The sequence below is a fragment of the Zonotrichia albicollis genome, chromosome 1 (assembly GCF_047830755.1).
Source record: "Zonotrichia albicollis isolate bZonAlb1 chromosome 1, bZonAlb1.hap1, whole genome shotgun sequence".
NCBI lineage: Eukaryota > Metazoa > Chordata > Aves > Passeriformes > Passerellidae > Zonotrichia > Zonotrichia albicollis.
Window position 1 is genome coordinate 154,376,973 of NC_133819.1, and position 16,836 is coordinate 154,393,808.

The 16,836-nt window shown below is 61.5% G+C and overlaps 1 protein-coding gene across 1 annotated transcript in view; it reads left to right on the top strand.

Moving 5' to 3' along the window:
* Positions 1-16,836, top strand: part of GPT (glutamic--pyruvic transaminase) — a 30,140-nt gene continuing 13,304 nt past the window's right edge. Inside the window, exons 1-5 of the mRNA XM_074558437.1 lie at positions 1-308; positions 4,410-4,499; positions 4,604-4,712; positions 9,313-9,446; positions 13,911-14,154. Coding sequence (XP_074414538.1) covers positions 108-308; positions 4,410-4,499; positions 4,604-4,712; positions 9,313-9,446; positions 13,911-14,154 — 778 coding nt within the window. The 5' untranslated portion in view covers positions 1-107. The remainder of the gene's footprint in view (positions 309-4,409; positions 4,500-4,603; positions 4,713-9,312; positions 9,447-13,910; positions 14,155-16,836) is intronic.

The following is a 16,836-nucleotide window of genomic DNA, read 5'->3' on the forward strand; positions in this document are numbered from 1 at the left end:
CGGGCTGTCCCCGTTGTCCCGGGCTGTCCCCGTTGTCCTGGGCTGTCGCGGTCCCTCCCCGCTGTCCCGGGCTGTCCCGGTCCCTCCCCGCTGTCCGGGCAGTCCCGATGCGGGCGCTGAGGGCGCTGCGGCCCCGCAGGCTCCTGGCGATGGCGGCGGCGGCGGCGGCGGCGGGCGCGGGCTCCGCGGCGCGGCGGGGCCCGGTGCTGACCCCCGAGTCGATGAACCCCGCGATCCGCCGCGTCGAGTACGCGGTGCGCGGCCCCATCGTCATCCGCGCCATGGAGATCGAGCAGGAGCTGCGCAAGGTAACCCGGGAACAACCCGGGACAAACCGGGCCGGGAGCGGGACAGAACCGGGACAAGGCGGCGGGAAAGGGGGGATAGAGCCGGGGAACGGGAGGGCACGGAGCGGAGCGGGAGAAGGAGATACCGGACCGGGAAATGCCCCCCAGAACCGGGACAACCCAGCTCTGAACCGGGACAACCCGTCCCGGACCGGGAGAAGGCGATCCCGAACCGGGACACTCAGTCCTGAATAGGAACAACCTGTCCTGGACCGGGACAACCCAGCCCTGAACCGGGACACTCAGTCCCGGACCGGGAAATGTCCCCCAGAACCGGGACATTCAGTCCTGAACCGGGACAACCCGTCCCGGACCGGGACAACCCAGTCCTGAACCGGGAACTGCCCCTAAGAACCAGGAAAACCCGTCCCGGACCGGGAGAAGGCGATCCCGAACCGGGACACTCAGTCCCGAACAGGGACAACCTGTCCTGGACCGGGACAACCCAGCCCTGAACCGGGACACTCAGTCCGGAACCGGGAAATGCCCCCCAGAACCGGGACAACCCGTCCAGGACCGGGAGAACCCAACTCTGAACCGGGACACTCAGTCCTGAACCGGGAACTGCCCCCAGGAACCGGGACAACCTGTCCCGGAGCGGGAATTGCCCCTAAAAACCGGGATATCCCTCCCAGAACCGGGATAAACCCCCCAAACCGGGATAACCCGACCCCAAACCGGGATAAACCCCCCAGAATCGGGATAACCGGACCCCAAACCGGGATAATTCCCCCTGTACCGGGATAACCCCCCCAGAACCGGGATAACGACCCCAAACCGGGATAACCCCCCCAAACCGGGATAACCCCCAGAACCGGGATAAGCCCCCCAGAACCGGGATAAACCCCCCAGAACGGGGATAACCCGACCCCAAACCGGGATAACCCCCCAGAACCGGGATAAACCCCCCAAACCTGGATAACCAGACCCCAAACCGGGATAACCCGACCCCAAACCGGGATAATACCCCAGAACCGGGACCCCGTTCCCAAACCCGGGTATTGCCCCCAAAATCGGGACCTCAACCCCAAACCGGGACCCCAAAACTCGGACACCTCCCCCCAAATCGGGACCCCCAAAATTCGGAGACCTCCCCTCAAATCGTGACCCCCAAAATCGGGACCCCCACCCCAAATTGGGACCCCCAAAATCGGGACCCCCAACCCCAAACCGGGACCTCCAACCCCAAAATCGAGACCCCAAATCTCGGACCTTCCCCCCAAATCGGGACCCCCAAAATCGGGACCCCAACCCCAAAATCGAGACCCCAAAACTCGGACCTTCCCCCCAAATCGGGACCCCCAAAATTCGGAGACCTCCCCTCAAATCGTGACCCCTCCAAACCCCAAAATCGGGACCCCAACCCCAAAATCGGGACCCCAAAATTCGGACCCCCCTCCAAAATCGGGACCCCCAAAATCGGAGACCTCCCCTCAAATCGGGACCCCTAACCCCAAATTGGGACCCCCAAAATCGGAACCTCCAACCCCAAAATCGAAACCCCAAAACTCGGATCTTCCCCCCAAATCGGGACCCCCAAAATTCGGAGACCTCCCCTCAAATCGTGACCCTTTCAAACCCCAAAATCAGGACCCCCAACCCCAAAATCGAGCCCCCCAAAATTCGGACACCCCCCCAAAATCGGGACCCCCAAAATCGGGACCCCCAAAATTCGGAGACCTCTCCCCAAATCGGGACCCCCAAATTCGGACACTCCCCCAAAATCGGGACCCCCACCCCAAATCGGGACCCCCAAAATCGTGACCCTTCCAAACCCCAAAATCGAGACCCCCAAAATTCGGACATCCCCCCAAAATCGGGACCCCCAAAATTCGGACACCCCCCCAAAATCGGGACCTCCAACCCCAAAATGGGGGTCCCGAACCCCAAAATCGGGACCCCAACCCCAAATCAGGACCCCCAACTCCAAAACCGGGACCCCAAACTTGGGGCACCCCCAACTTGGCCCCATAAACACCCCCAAAAATGGGATTTTTGTGCTCCCAAAAATGGGAATTTTCCCCCAAAAAATGAGAACTTTTTCCCCCAAAAAAGGGAATTTTTATCTCCCCCAAAAAAGGATATTTTTCCTCCAAAAAAGGAATTTTCCCATCCCTCCAAAAAAAGGATTTTTTTCCACCCCAAATGGGAATTTTTTCCCCCAAAAAAGGGTTTTATCCTCTCCCAAAAAAGGAATTTTTATCTCCTCAAAAAGGGATTTTTTCCCCCCCAAAAATGGGATTTTTTTCCCCAAAAAAAGGAAATTTCTCCCCCAAAAAAGGAATTTTTCCCTCCCCAAGAAAGGAATTTTTTCACCAAAAAGGGAATTTTTCCCCCCGAAAAAAAGAGGGTTTTATGCCTCCCAAAATGAGAATATTTTCCCCCAAAAAGGGAATTTTTGTCCCCAAAAAGAGGCATTTTTATCCTCCCCCAATGGGATTTTTTTCCCCTAAAAAGCGAATTTTTATCTCACAAAAAAGGAATTTTCCCCCCCAAAAAATGGGAATTTTTTTACTGAAAAAGAGAAATTTTTTCCCCTAAAAAAGCGGTTTTATGCCCTCAAAAAAAGGAAATTTTTCTCCCCAAAAACAGGAATTTTTTCCCCCAGAAAACGAATTTTTCCCCTCAGTGTCCCCTCAGTGTCCCCTCAGTGTCCCCTCAATGTCCCTCAGTGTCCCCTCAATGTCCCCTCAGTGTCCCCTCAGTGTCCCCTCAATGTCCCTCAGTGTCCCCTCAGTGTCCCCTCAGTGTCCCCTCAGTGTCCCCTCAATGTCCCTCAGTGTCCCCTCAGTGTCCCCTCAATGTCCCCTCACTGTCCCCTCAGTGTCCCCTCACTGTCCCCTCAGTGTCCCCTCAATGTCCCTCAGTGTCCCCTCAGTGTCCCCTCAGTGTCCCCTCAATGTCCCCTCAGGGTCCCTTTGGGGGGTGGCGGGGACACCGCGGGTGACACAGGGGACACTGAGGACACGGTGACACAATCGGATGACACAGGGGACACACTGAGTGACACGGGGACACAGGTGACACCGGGTGACAGCGGGTGACACGGTGACACAATCGGGGCGGTGCCACCCGGGGCAGAGTCCGCGGTGGCCGAAGTCCGAGCGGGTGTGGGGACATCGTTGCCACCCTGCCCCGTGTCCCCAATGTCCCCAAAGGTCCCCAAGGGTGTCCCCAATGTCCCCAAGGTGTCCCCAATGTCCCCAAAGTCCCCAATGAGGTCCCCAGTGTCCCCAGTGTCCCCGAGGTCGCGGCCACTCCCAGGACAGGGGACATTACGGGGGTGGCGCCACCGCCCCGGAGGTGACAATGACAGTGACAGTGACAATGACAGCGGGGGTGGCCCTGGGTGGGGACAGGCCTGGGTGGGGTCGTGAAGGGTGACCTGGTTTTGTCCCTGTCCCTGCTGTCCCTGTCTGCTTGTCCCTTTTCCCCATTCCTGTCCCTTGTCCCTGTCCCCTTGTCCCCACTACTGTCCCCATCCTCGTCCCCGTCCCTATCCCTCATTCCTGTCCCTGCCCCCTCATTCCTGTCCCTGTCCCTTTGTCCCTTGTCCCCTTGTCCCTGTCCCCATCGCTGTCCCCTGACTGCTGTCCCTTTGTCCCCAGGGTGTCCCCATCCCTGTCCCTTGTCCCCATCCCTGTCCCCCCACCACTGTCCCTGTCCCCGTCTCTGTCCCTTTGTCCTCTATCCCTGTCCCCATTGCTGTCCCTTTGTCCCCAGGGTGTCCCCATCCCTGTCCCCCCATCCCTGTCCCTGTGTCCCCACTGCCCCCCATCCCTGTCCCCACTGTCCCCTCATCCCCTCACCTCTGTCCCCCTGTCCCCATCCCTGTCCCCCCATCGCTGTCCCCCTGTCCCCATCCCTGTCCCCTCACCGCTGTCCCTTGTCCCCAGGGTGTCCCCACTGTCCCCCTGTCCCTGTGTCCCCATCCCCGTCCCCTCACCGCTGTCCCCAGGGTGTCCCCACTGTCCCCTCACCACTGTCCCTGTGTCCCCGCTGTCCCCTCATCGCTGTCCCCCTGTCCCCACTGTCCCCTCACCGCTGTCCCTGTGTCCCCAGGGTGTCCCCAAGCCCTTCACCGAGGTGATCAAGGCCAACATCGGTGACGCCCACGCCATGGGCCAGCAGCCAATCACCTTCCTGCGCCAGGTACGGCCCTGGGGGGGACACGGGGGGACATCGCTGCCACCCCCCCCCCGGGGTGCCACCCCCCGGTGTCACCGTGGTGTCACCGCCGCGGTGTCCCCGGGCAGGTGACAGCGCTGTGCGTGTGCCCGGAGCTGATGAAGGACGAGTCGGTGCCCAGCGACGCCAAGGAGCGCGCGCAGCGCCTGCTGGACGCCTGCGGGGGGCGCAGCGTGGGTGGGTGATAACTGAAATATCCCAAAATGACCCCAAAAAAACCCAAAAAACCCCAAATCCCAAAATCCCAAACCCCAAAAACCCCAAAACTCCACACAAACCCCACCCCGAGGAGCACCCAGCGCCTGCTGGACGCCTGCGGGGGGCGCAGCGTGGGTCAGTGGCACCCAAAATATCCAAAAAAAATCCCCAAAAAACCCAAAAAACCCTAAAATCCCAAAATCCCCAACCCCAAAAACCCCAAATCCCAAATCCAACAAACCCCCAAAATCTCAAATCCAACAAATCCCAAAATCCCAAATCCAACAAACCCCAAAACCCCAAACCCCACCCCAAGGAGCGCGCGCAGCGCCTGCTGGACGCCTGCGGGGGGCGCAGCGTGGGTGGGTGACAACTGAAATATCCCAAAATGACCCCAAAAACCCAAAAACCCCAAACCCAACAAATCCCCAAAATCCCACAGACCCCAAAACCCCACACAAACCCCACCCCAAGGAGCGCGCGCAGCACCTGCTGGATGCCTGCGGGGGGCGCAGCGTGGGTCAGTGGCACCCGAAATATCCCAAAAAAAATCCCCAAAAAACCCAAAAAAACCTAAAATCCCAAAATCCAAAACCCCAAACCCCAAATCCAACAAATCCCCAAAACCCCAAATCCAACAAACCCCAAAACCCCACACAAACCCCACCCCAAGGAGCGCACAGCGCCTGCTGGACGCCTGCGGGGGGCGCAGCGTGGGTGGGTGATAACTGAAATATCCCAAAAAAATCACCAAAAAACCCAAAAAACCCTAAAATCCCAAAATCCAAAACCCCAAACCTCAAATCCAACAAATCCCCAAAAATCCCAAACCCCAAATCCCACAAAAACCCCACACAAACCCCACACCAAGGAGCGCCCAGCGCCTGCTGGACGCCTGCGGGGGGCGCAGCGTGGGTGGGTGACAAAATATCTCAAAATAACCCAAAATCCCCAAAATCCCAAAATCTCAAACCCCCAAAACCCCACACAAATCCCAAACCCCAAACCCAAAAAACCCGAAATCCAACAAATCCCCAAAACCCCAAATCCAACAGACGCCAAAACCCCACACAAACCCCACCCCAAGGAGCGCGTGCAGTGCCTGCTGGACGCCTGCGGGGGGCGCAGCGTGGGTCAGTGGCACCCGAAATATCCCAAAATCTCCCAAAAACCCCAAATCCAACAAATCCCCAAAATCCCAAATCCAACAGACCCCAAAATCCCACAAAAACCCCACACAAATCCCACCCCAAGGAGCGCCCAGCACCTGCTGGATGCCTGCGGGGGGCGCAGCGTGGGTGGGTGACACCCGAAATATCCCAAAATCACCCCAAAATCCCCAAATCCCAAACCCCAAAAACCCCAAAACCCCAAACCCCACCCCAAGGAGCGCCCGCAGCACCTGCTGGACGCCTGCGGGGGGCGCAGCGTGGGTCAGTGGCACCCGAAATATCCCAAAATAACCCCAAAATCCCCAAATCCCAAAATCCCAAACTCCAAAAACCCCAAAACCCCAAATCCAACAAACCCCAAAACCCCACACAAACCCCACCCCAAGGAGCGCCCAGCGCCTGCTGGACGCCTGCAGGGGGCGCAGCGTGGGTCAGTGACAAAATATCCCCCAAAAACCCCAAAATCCCAAAAAAAAACCAACCCAAACCCCAAAATCCCAAATCCAACAAACCCCAAAACCCCAAATCCAACAAACCCCAAAATCCCAGACCCCAAACCCCAAAACCAACAAACCCCAAAATCCCAAATCAAACAATCCCAAAACCCCAAATCCCAACATCCCCAAATCCAAAATCCCCAACCCCCAAAATCACAAAATCTCAAATCCAAAAATCCCCAAATCCCAAAACCCCAAAATCCCATGATCCCAAACTCAAAATCCCCAACCCCCATAATCTCAAAATCCCACAAAACCCAAAACCCCAAAACCAACAAACCCCAAAACCCCAAACTGCAACATCTCAACATCCCAAAATCCCAAAACCCAAAATCCCCAAACCCCAAAATCTCAAACCCAACAAATCCCAAAATCCCAACATCCCAAAATTCCAAAATCCCCAAACCTCAAAATCTCAAACCCAACAAATCCCAAAATCCCAACTTCCCAAAATTCCAAAATCCCCAAACTCCAAAATCCCAAAACCCAAAATCCCACAAACCCGAAAACTCCAAACCAAACATCCCAAAATCCCACAAACCCCAAAACTCCAAATCCAACATCCCAAAATCCCAAAATCCCACAAACTCCAAAACTCCAAACCTAAAATCCCCAAATCCCAAATCCCAAAACCCAAAACCCAAAATCCTCAAACCCCAAAATCTCAAACCCAACAAATCCCAAAATCCCACAAACCCGAAAACTCCAAACCCAAAATCCCAAAATCCCAAATCCCCAAAAGCCCCAAAACCCAAAATCTCAAACCCAACAAATCCCAAAATCCCACAAACCCCAAAACTCCGAACCCAGCATCCCAAAATCCCAAATCCCAAAAGCCCCAAAACCCAAAATCCCACAAGCCCCAAAATCCCGAATCCAACACCCAACTCCACCCATCCCCCATCGCTGGAATGTCCCCAATGTCCCCCAATGTCCCCAATGTCCCCCCAGTGTCCCCAAAGTCCCGGACGTCCCCAATATCTCCAATGTCCCCAAATATCCCCAGGGTCCCCAATGTCCCCAGTGCCCTGCAATGTCCCTGATGTCCCCAACGTCCCCAATGTCCCCACCTCCTCAATATCCCCAATGTCCCCAATGTCCCCCAGTCCCCAAATGTCCCCAAAGTCCTCAATATCCCCAAATGTCCCCAATGTCCCCCAATGTCCACAGTGTCCCTCCATTGTCCCCAATGTCCCCAATATCCCCATGTCCCCAATGCTCCCAATAGCCCCCAGTGTCCCCAATGTCCCCCCATTGCCCCCAATGTCCCCCAGCATCCCCAATGTCCCCGATGTCCCCATTGTCCCCAATGTCCCCGATGTCCCCAATGTCCCTGATGTCCCAAATATCCCCCAATATCCCAAATGTCCTCCCAGTGTCCCAATGTCCCCAATGTTTCAATTTCCCAATATCCCCAAATGTCCCCAATGTCCCCAACATCTCCAATGCCCCCAATGCCCCAATGTCCCCAATGTGTCCCCAATGTGTCCCCAATGTCTCCAATGTCCCCCCATGTCCCTGATGTCCGCAATGCCCCAAATGTCCCCAGTGTCCCCAATGTCCCCAACATCCCCCCAATATCCCAATGCCCCCAATGCCCCCAATATCACAATGTCCCCAATGTCCCCCCAATGTCCCCAACATCCCCAACATCCCCAATGTCCCCAATGTCCCCAGCACCCCAATACCTCCAATGTCCCCCAATGCCCAAATGTCCCCAATGTCCCCAGTACCCCCGGGTGTCCTCTGTCCCCCCTCCCACCCCGATGTCCCCCCCACCCGATGAGGTGCCACCACCGGGGGAAGTGCCATCACCCTGTGAGGTGCCACCCCGGGGGTGGGGAGGTGACAATGCCACTGTCCCCAATGTCCCCAGTGTCCCCAACACTCCTGGTGTCCTCTGTCCCCCCTCCCACCCTGATGTCCCCACCACCCGATGAAGTGCCACCACCAGGGGAAGTGCCACCACCCGATGAGGTGCCACCACCCCGGCATGGGGAGGTGACAATGCCACTGTCCCCTGTCCCCAATATCCCCAATGTCCCCAATGTTGCCCCAATATCCCCCCAATGTCCCCATTGTCCCCCATGTCCCCAATGTCCCCAAGGTCCTCAGTGTCCTCAATGTCCCCAATATCCCCAATGCCTCCCAATGTCCCCAACATCTCCAATGTCCCCAATGCCCCCAATGCCTCCCCAGTCCCCCAATGTCCCCAATGTCTCCAATGTCCCCAATGCCCCCAATGTCCCCCCAGTCTCCCAATGTCCCCGATAACCCAGGTGTCCAATGTCTCCCCCTCCCATCCCAAAGTCCCCTCCACCCCGATGTCCCCCCACCCGATGGAGTGCCACCACCGGGGGAAGTGCCACCACCCAGTGAGGTGCCACCCCCCGGCATGGGGAGGTGACAGTGCTTGTGTCCCCTGTGTCCCCAATGCCCCAAATATCCCCAATGTCCCCAATGTTGCCCCAATATCCCCCCAATGTCCCCAACATCTCCAATGTCCCCCGAGTCCCCCAATGTCCCCAATGCCTCCCAATGTCCCCCCAGTCCCCCAATGTCCCCAATGTCCCCAATACCGCAGGTGTCCAATGTCTCCCCTCCCATCCCCAAGTCCCCTCCACCCCGATGTCCCCCCACCCGATGGAGTGGCACCACCGGGGGAAGTGCCACCACCCAGTGAGGTGCCACCCCCCCGGCATGGGGAGGTGACAATGTGGCTGTCCCCTGTCCCCAATGTCCCCGATAACCCAGGTGTCCAATGTCCCCCGCTCCCATCCCCAAGTCCCCTCCACCCCGATGTCCCCCGCACCCGATGGAGTGCCACCACCCAGTGCGGTGCCACCACCCAGTGCGGTGCCACCCCCCGGCATGGGGAGGTGACAGCGCGCGTGTCGCCCGTGTCCCCAGGCTCGTACAGCGCCAGCCCCGGGGTGCAGATGGTGCGCGAGAGCGTGGCGCGCTACATCGAGCGCCGCGACGGCGGCATCCCCGCCAAGGCCGACGACATCTTCCTGTCCACGGGCGCCAGCGACGCCATCGTGGTACGGCCACGCCCCCTGCCCCGCCCCCTGCCCCGCCCTGTGACAGCCCGGGGACACCAACCCTGTGACAGCCCGGGGACACCACTACTGTGACAGCCCGGGGACACCGAGGGAACACCAACCCCATCCCGGGGGCACCAACCCTGTCACAGCCTGGGGACAGCGGGGACACCCCCTGTGACAGCCCCGGGGACAGCGGGGACACCAACCCTGTGACAACCTGGGGACAGTGGGGACACCACCCCTGTGACAGCCCGGGGACACCATCCCTGTGACAGCCCAGGGACACCGGGGACACCACCCCTGTGACAGCCAGGGGACAGCGGGGACACCACCCCTGTGACAGCCCGGGGACACCATCCCTGTGACAGCCCGGGGACACCGGGGACACCACCCCTGTGACAGTCCGGGGACAGCAGGGACAGCGGGGACACCATCCCTGTGACAGCCTGGGGACACCATCCCTGTGACAGCCCGGGGACAGCGGGGACACCATCCCTATGACAGCCCGGGGACACCAACCCTGTGACAGCCAGGGGACACCATCCCTGTGACAGCCCGGGGACACCGGGGACACCATCCCTATGACAGCCTGGGGACAGCGGGGACACCATCCCTGTGACAGCCCGGGGACACCAGGGACACCCCCTGTGACAGCCCGGGGACACCCCCTGTGACAGCCCCGGGGACAGCGGGGACACCAACCCCATCCTGGGGACACCGGGGACACCATCCCTGTGACAGCCTGGGGACAGCGGGGACACCAACCCAGTGACAGCCCGGGGACACCGGGGACACCATCCCTGTGACAGCCTGGGGACACCGGGGACACCAACCCTGTGACAGCCCGGGGACACCAACCCAGTGACAGCCCGGGGACACCGGGGACACCATCCCTGTGACAGCCTGGGGACACCGGGGACACCAACCCTGTGACAGCCCGGGGACACCAACCCTGTGACAGCGCGGGGACAGCGGGGACATCATCCCTGTGACAGCCCGGGGACCCCGAGCACGGTGTCACCACCCCCATCGCGCCACATCCCGGGGACACCGAGGGGACACCGGGCTCGGTGCCACCCCCCGGGCTCGGTGCCACCCCCAGGCCGTTCCCACGGCGGGCGGTGACAAAGGGACCTTTGTGTCGCTCGAGGGGGGGGAGGAGGGGTGGTGGCACTTGGGGGTGGTGGCACTTGGTGTCCCCGCGCCCGCCCTGGGGACAGTGCCAGCTCCCCGCGGTGTCGCCGGGGCCGTGTGGTTGCCGTGGCGATGGTGGCGCTGATGGGGACAGCAGGGCGGTGTCACCTCCCTGTCACTCCGTGTCACCTCCCTGTCCCTCGTGTGCCACCGTCCGGCTGTCCCCGGGATGTCCCTCTGTCCCCTCATTGTCGCCACTGTCCTGTCCGTTGTCCCCACTGTCCCCTCATTGTCCCCATGTCACCCCAACCATATCCCCAACTATGTCCCCTCAATGGGGACATTGTCCCCACAATGTCGTGATTGCCATCCCATCCTGTCCCCTCTTTGTCCCCATGCCACCCTGACCATGTCCCCGTGATGTCCCCTCATTGTCACCACAACCACCCTGACCATGTCTCCTCAATGTCCCCACAATGTCCTGGTTGCCACCCCACTCTGTCCCCTCAATGTCCCCTCCATGTCCCGATCGCCACACCCTGGTTGTCCTCTGATTGTCCCCTTCATGTCCTGCTTCCTACCCCCGATTGTCCCATGACTGTCCCCTCACTGTCCCCCACACCATCCCCTGATTGTCCCCTCTGTGTCCCCTCTCTGTCCCCTCCATGTCCCCTCTCTGTCCCCTCCATGTCCCGATTCCCTTCCCTCTCCGACTCCTCGTTGTCCCCCCTCTGTCCCCTCGCTGTCCCGCATCCCACCCCCTGACTGTCCCCTGATTGTCCCCTCTCTGTCCCCCACCGTGTCCTGATTCCCATCCCACTCTGACCCCTCGCTGTCCCCTCCATGTCCCGAGTCCCACCCCAACCCATCCCCTCGCTGTCCCCTCCATGTCCCAATGCACACCCCACTCTGACCCCTCAATGTCCCCTTGCTCCCCCTCCATGTCCCGATCCCCACTCACTGACTGTCCCCTCGCTGTCCCCTCACTGTCCCCTCGCTGTCCCCTCACTGTCCCCTCGCTGTCCCCCTATCCCGCTGTTCCCGCTGTACCCGCTGATCCCGATCCCGCTGTCCCCGATGGCGCGGTCCCCCATCCCGCCCCGTGACTGTCCCGATTGTCCCCTCCATATCCCGATTCCCATCCCGTGATTGTCCCCTCGGTGTCCCCTCACTGTCCCCTCACTGTCCCCTCCGTGTCCCCCCAGAACATGCTGAAGCTGCTGGTGTGCGGCTCGGGCGCGTCGCGCACGGGGGTGCTGATCCCGATCCCGCAGTACCCGCTGTCCCCTCGGTGTCCCCCATTACTGTCCCCTCGCTATCCCCTCGCTGTCCCCTCGGTGTCCCCTCGCTGTCCCCTCACTGTCCCCTCCGTGTCCCCCCAGAACATGCTGAAGCTGCTGGTGTGCGGCTCGGGCGCGTCGCGCACGGGGGTGCTGATCCCGATCCCGCAGTACCCGCTGTCCCCTCGGTGTCCCCCATGACTGTCCCCTCACTGTTCCGATCCCCACCCCATGACTGTCCCCTCACTGTCCCCTCGCTGTCCCCTCGCTGTCCCCTATCCGACACCCTCGCTGTCCCCTCGCTGTCCCCTCACTGTCCCCTCCGTGTCCCCCCAGAACATGCTGAAGCTGCTGGTGTGCGTCTCGGGTGCGTCGCGCACGGGGGTGCTGATCCCGATCCCGCAGTACCCGCTGTCCCCTCACTGTCCCCTCACTGTCCCCTCCATGTCCCCCATCCCACACCATGACTGTCCCCTCGCTGTCCCCTCGCTGTCCCCTCATTGTCCCCTCATTGTCCCCTCGCTGTCCCCTCGCTGTCCCCTCACTGTCCCCTCCGTGTCCCCCAGAACATGCTGAAGCTGCTGGTGTGCGGCTCGGGGTGCTGATCCCGATCCCGCAGTACCCGCTGTACTCGGCGGCGCTGTCCCCCATCCCACCCCGTGACTGTCCCCTCGGTGTCCCCTCGCTGTCCCCTCGCTGTCCCCTCACTGTCCCCTCCGTGTCCCCCAGAACATGCTGAAGCTGCTGGTGTGCGGCTCGGGTGCGTCGCGCACGGGGGTGCTGATCCCGATCCCGCAGTACCCGCTGTACTCGGCGGCGCTGTCCCCTCGCTGTCCCCTCACTGTCCCCTATCCCACACCCTCGCTGTCCCCTCGCTGTCCCCTCACTGTCCCCTCGCTGTCTCCTCGCTGTCCCCTCGCTGTCCCCTCGCTGTCCCCTCGCTGTCCCCTCCGTGTCCCCCAGAACATGCTGAAGCTGCTGGTGTGCGGCTCGGGCGCGTCGCGCACGGGGGTGCTGATCCCGATCCCGCAGTGCCCGCTGTCCCCTCGGTGTCCCCCATGACTGTCCCCTCACTGTTCTGATCCCCGCCCCGTGACTGTCCCCTCGCTGTCCCCTCCCCGTGTCCCCCGATCCCGCTGTACCCGCTGATCCCGATCCCGCTGTACCCGATGGCGCGGTCCCCCATCCCATCCCGTGGCTGTCCCCTCCGTGTCCCCTCACTGTCCCCTCTGTGTCCCCCCAGAACATGCTGAAGCTGCTGGTGTGCGGCTCGGGCGCGTCGCGCACGGGGGTGCTGATCCCGATCCCGCAGTGCCCGCTGTCCCCTCGGTGTCCCCCATGACTGTCCCCTCACTGTTCCGATCCCCACCCCATGACTGTCCCCTCGCTGTCCCCTCCCCGTGTCCCCCGATCCCGCTGTACCCGCTGATCCCGATCCCGCTGTACCCGATGGCGCGGTCCCCCATCCAGCCCCGTGACTGCCCCCTCGCTGTCCCCTCACTGTCCCCTATCCCACACCCTCTCTGTCCCCTCGCTGTCCCCTCACTGTCCCCTCCGTGTCCCCCCAGAACATGCTGAAGCTGCTGGTGTGTGGCTCGGGCGCGTCGCGCACGGGGGTGCTGATCCCGATCCCGCAGTGCCCACTGTCCCCTCGCTGTCCCCTCACTGTCCCCTCCATGTCCCCTCACTGTCCCCTCGCTATCCCCTCACTGCCCCCTCATTGTCCCCTCATTGTCCCCTCGCTGTCCCCTCGCTGTCTCCTCGCTGTCCCCTCACAGTCCCCTCGCTGTCCCCTCACTGTCCCCTATCCCACACCCTCACTGTCCCCTCGCTGTCCCCTCACTGTCCCCTCCGTGTCCCCCCAGAACATGCTGAAGCTGCTGGTGTGCGGCTCGGGCGCGTCGCGCACGGGGGTGCTGATCCCGATCCCGCAGTACCCGCTGTACTCGGCGGCGCTGTCCCCCATCCCACCCCGTGACTGTCCCCTCATTGTCCCCTCGCTGTCCCCTCGCTGTCCCCTCACTATCCCCCCTCCGTGTCCCCCCAGAACATGCTGAAGCTGCTGGTGTGCGGCTCGGGCGCGTCGCGCACGGGGGTGCTGATCCCGATCCCGCAGTACCCGCTGTACTCGGCGGCGCTGGCCGAGCTGGAGGCGGCGCAGGTCAATTATTACCTGGCCGAGGAGCGCTGCTGGGCGCTGGACGTGGCCGAGCTGCGCCGGGCGCTGTCCGAGGGCCGCCGGCGCTGCAACCCCCGCGCGCTCTGCATCATCAACCCCGGCAACCCCACCGGTACCGAGGGGGCAGCGGGGCTGGGGGGTCTGTGGGGTGGGATCTGTGGGGTCTGTGGGGTGGGACACGGGTGGTGGGGGCTGTGGGGTCTGTGGGGTGGGACACGTGGGGTGAGGGCTGTGAGGTCTGTGGGGTGGGATCCATGGGGTCAGTGGGGTGGGACACGGGTGGTGGGGGCTGTGGGGTGGGACACGGGTGGTGGGGGCTGTGGGGTCTGTGGGGTCCGTGGGGTGGGGGCTGTGAGGTCTGTGGGGGGGGATCCATGGGGTCAGTGGGGTGGGACACGGGGGGTGGGGTCCGGGGGATGGGGACTGTGGGGTCCGTGGGGTGGGACACGGGTGGTGGGGGCTGTGGGGTGTGTGGGGGCTGTGGGGTGGGGGCTGTGGGGTCAGTGGGGTGGGACACGTGGGGTGGGAATGTGGGGTCTGTGGGGTGGGACACGGGTGGTGGGGGCTGTGGGGTGGGGTCTGTGGGGTGGGGGCTGTGAGGTCTGTGGGGGGGGATCCATGGGGTCAGTGGGGTGGGACACGGGGGGTGGGGTCCGGGGGATGGGGACTGTGGGGTCCGTGGGGTGGGACACGTGGGGTGGGGGCTGTGGGGTCTGTGGGGTGGGACACGGGTGGTGGGGGCTGTGGGGTCTGTGGGGTCTGTGGGGTGGGACATGGGTGGTGGGGGCTGTGGGGTCTGTGGGGTCTGTGGGGTGGGGGCTGTGGGGTCTGTGGGGTGGGATCCATGGGGTCAGTGGGGTGGGACACGGGTGGTGGGGGCTGTGGGATCTGTGGGGTCTGTGGGGTGGGACACGGGTGGTGGGGTCTGTGGGCTGGGACACCAGGGGTCCAGGGTCTGTGGGGTCTGTGGGGTCTGTGGGGTCTGTGGGGTCTGTGGGGTGGGGTCTGTGGGGTGGGATCCATGGGGTCAGTAGGCTGGGACACCAGGGGTCCAGGGTCTGTGGGGTCTGTGGGGTCTGTGGGGTCTGTGGGGTGGGACACCTGAGGTGGGATCCATGGGATGGAATCCATGGGATGGGATCTGGGGGGTCTATAGGGTGCGATACCTGAGGTGGGATCCATGGGATGGGGTCTGTGGGGTCTGTGGGGTGGGATCCATGGGGTCTGTGGGGTGGGATCTGTAGACTGGGATCCATGGGGTATGTGAGGTGGGATCCATGGGGTCTGTGGGGTGGGATCCATGGGGTGGGACCCATGGAGTATCTCGGTGGGATCCATGGGATGGGATCCCTGTGGTGGGACCCATGGTGTATCTCGGTGGGATCAATGAGGTGGCACCACGTTGTGTCCCAGTGGGATCCCTGTGGTGGGACCCATGGTGTATCTCGGGTGGGATCCATGGGATCCCTGTGGTGGGACCCATGGTGTATCTCAGTGGGATGAATGAGGTGGGACCCATGGAGTATCTCGGGTGGGATCCCTGTGGTGGGATCCATGGTGTGTCTTGTTGGGATCAATGAGGTGGGACCCATGGAGTATCTCGGTGGGATCCCTGTGGTGGGACCCATGGAGTATCTCAGTGGGATGAATGAGGTGGGACCCATGGAGTATCTCGGGTGGGATCCCTGAGGTGGGACCCATGGAGTATCTCGGTGGGATGAATGAGGTGGGACCCATGGTGTATCTCGGGTGGGATCCATGGGATCAGTGAGGTGGGACCCATGGAGTATCTCGGGTGAGATCAATGAGGTGGGACCCATGGAGTATCTTGGTGGGATGAATGAGGTGGGACCCATGGAGTATCTCAGGTGGGATCCCTGTGGTGGGACCCATGGAGTATCTCGGGTGGGATCCATGGGATCCCTGTGGTGGGACCCATGGTGTATCTCAGTGGGATGAATGAGGTGGGACCCATGGAGTATCTCGGGTGGGATCAATGAGGTGGGACCCATGGATTATCTCGGGTGAGATCCCTGAGGTGGGACCCATGGAGTATCTTGTTGGGATCAATGAGGTGGGACCCATGGTGTGTCTCGGTGAGATCCCTGTGGTGGGACCCGTGGAGTATCTTGGTGGGATGAATGGGGTGGGACCCATGGAGTATCTCAGTGGGACCCATGGAGTATCTCAGTGGGATCCCTGTGGTGGGACCCATGGAGTATCTCGGGTGGGATCCCTGTGGTGGGACCCATGGTGTGTCTCGGTGGGATCCCTGAGGTGGGACCCATGGAGTATCTCGGTGGGATCAATGAGGTGGGACCCATGGTGTATCTCGGTGGGATCCCTGTGGTGGGACCCATGGTGTATCTCGGGTGAGATCAATGAGGTGGGATCCATGGAGTATCTCAGGTGGGACCCCTGTGGTGGGACCCATGGAGTATCTCGGGTGGGATCAATGAGGTGGGACCCATGGTGTATCTCGGGTGGGACCCATGGAGTATCTCAGTGGGACCCATGGTGTATCTCGGGTGGGATCCCTGTGGTGGGACCCGTGGTGTATCTCGGGTGGGATCAATGAGGTGGGACCCATGGAGTATCTCAGTGGGACCCATGGAGTATCTCGGTGGGATGAATGAGGTGGGACCCGTGGTGTATCTCGGGTGGGATCCCTGTGGTGGCACCCATGGAGTATCTCAGTGGGACCCATGGAGTATCTTGGTGGGATCCCTGTGGTGGGACCCATGGAGTATCTCAGTGGGACCCATGGAGTATCTCAGTGGGACCCATGGTGTAT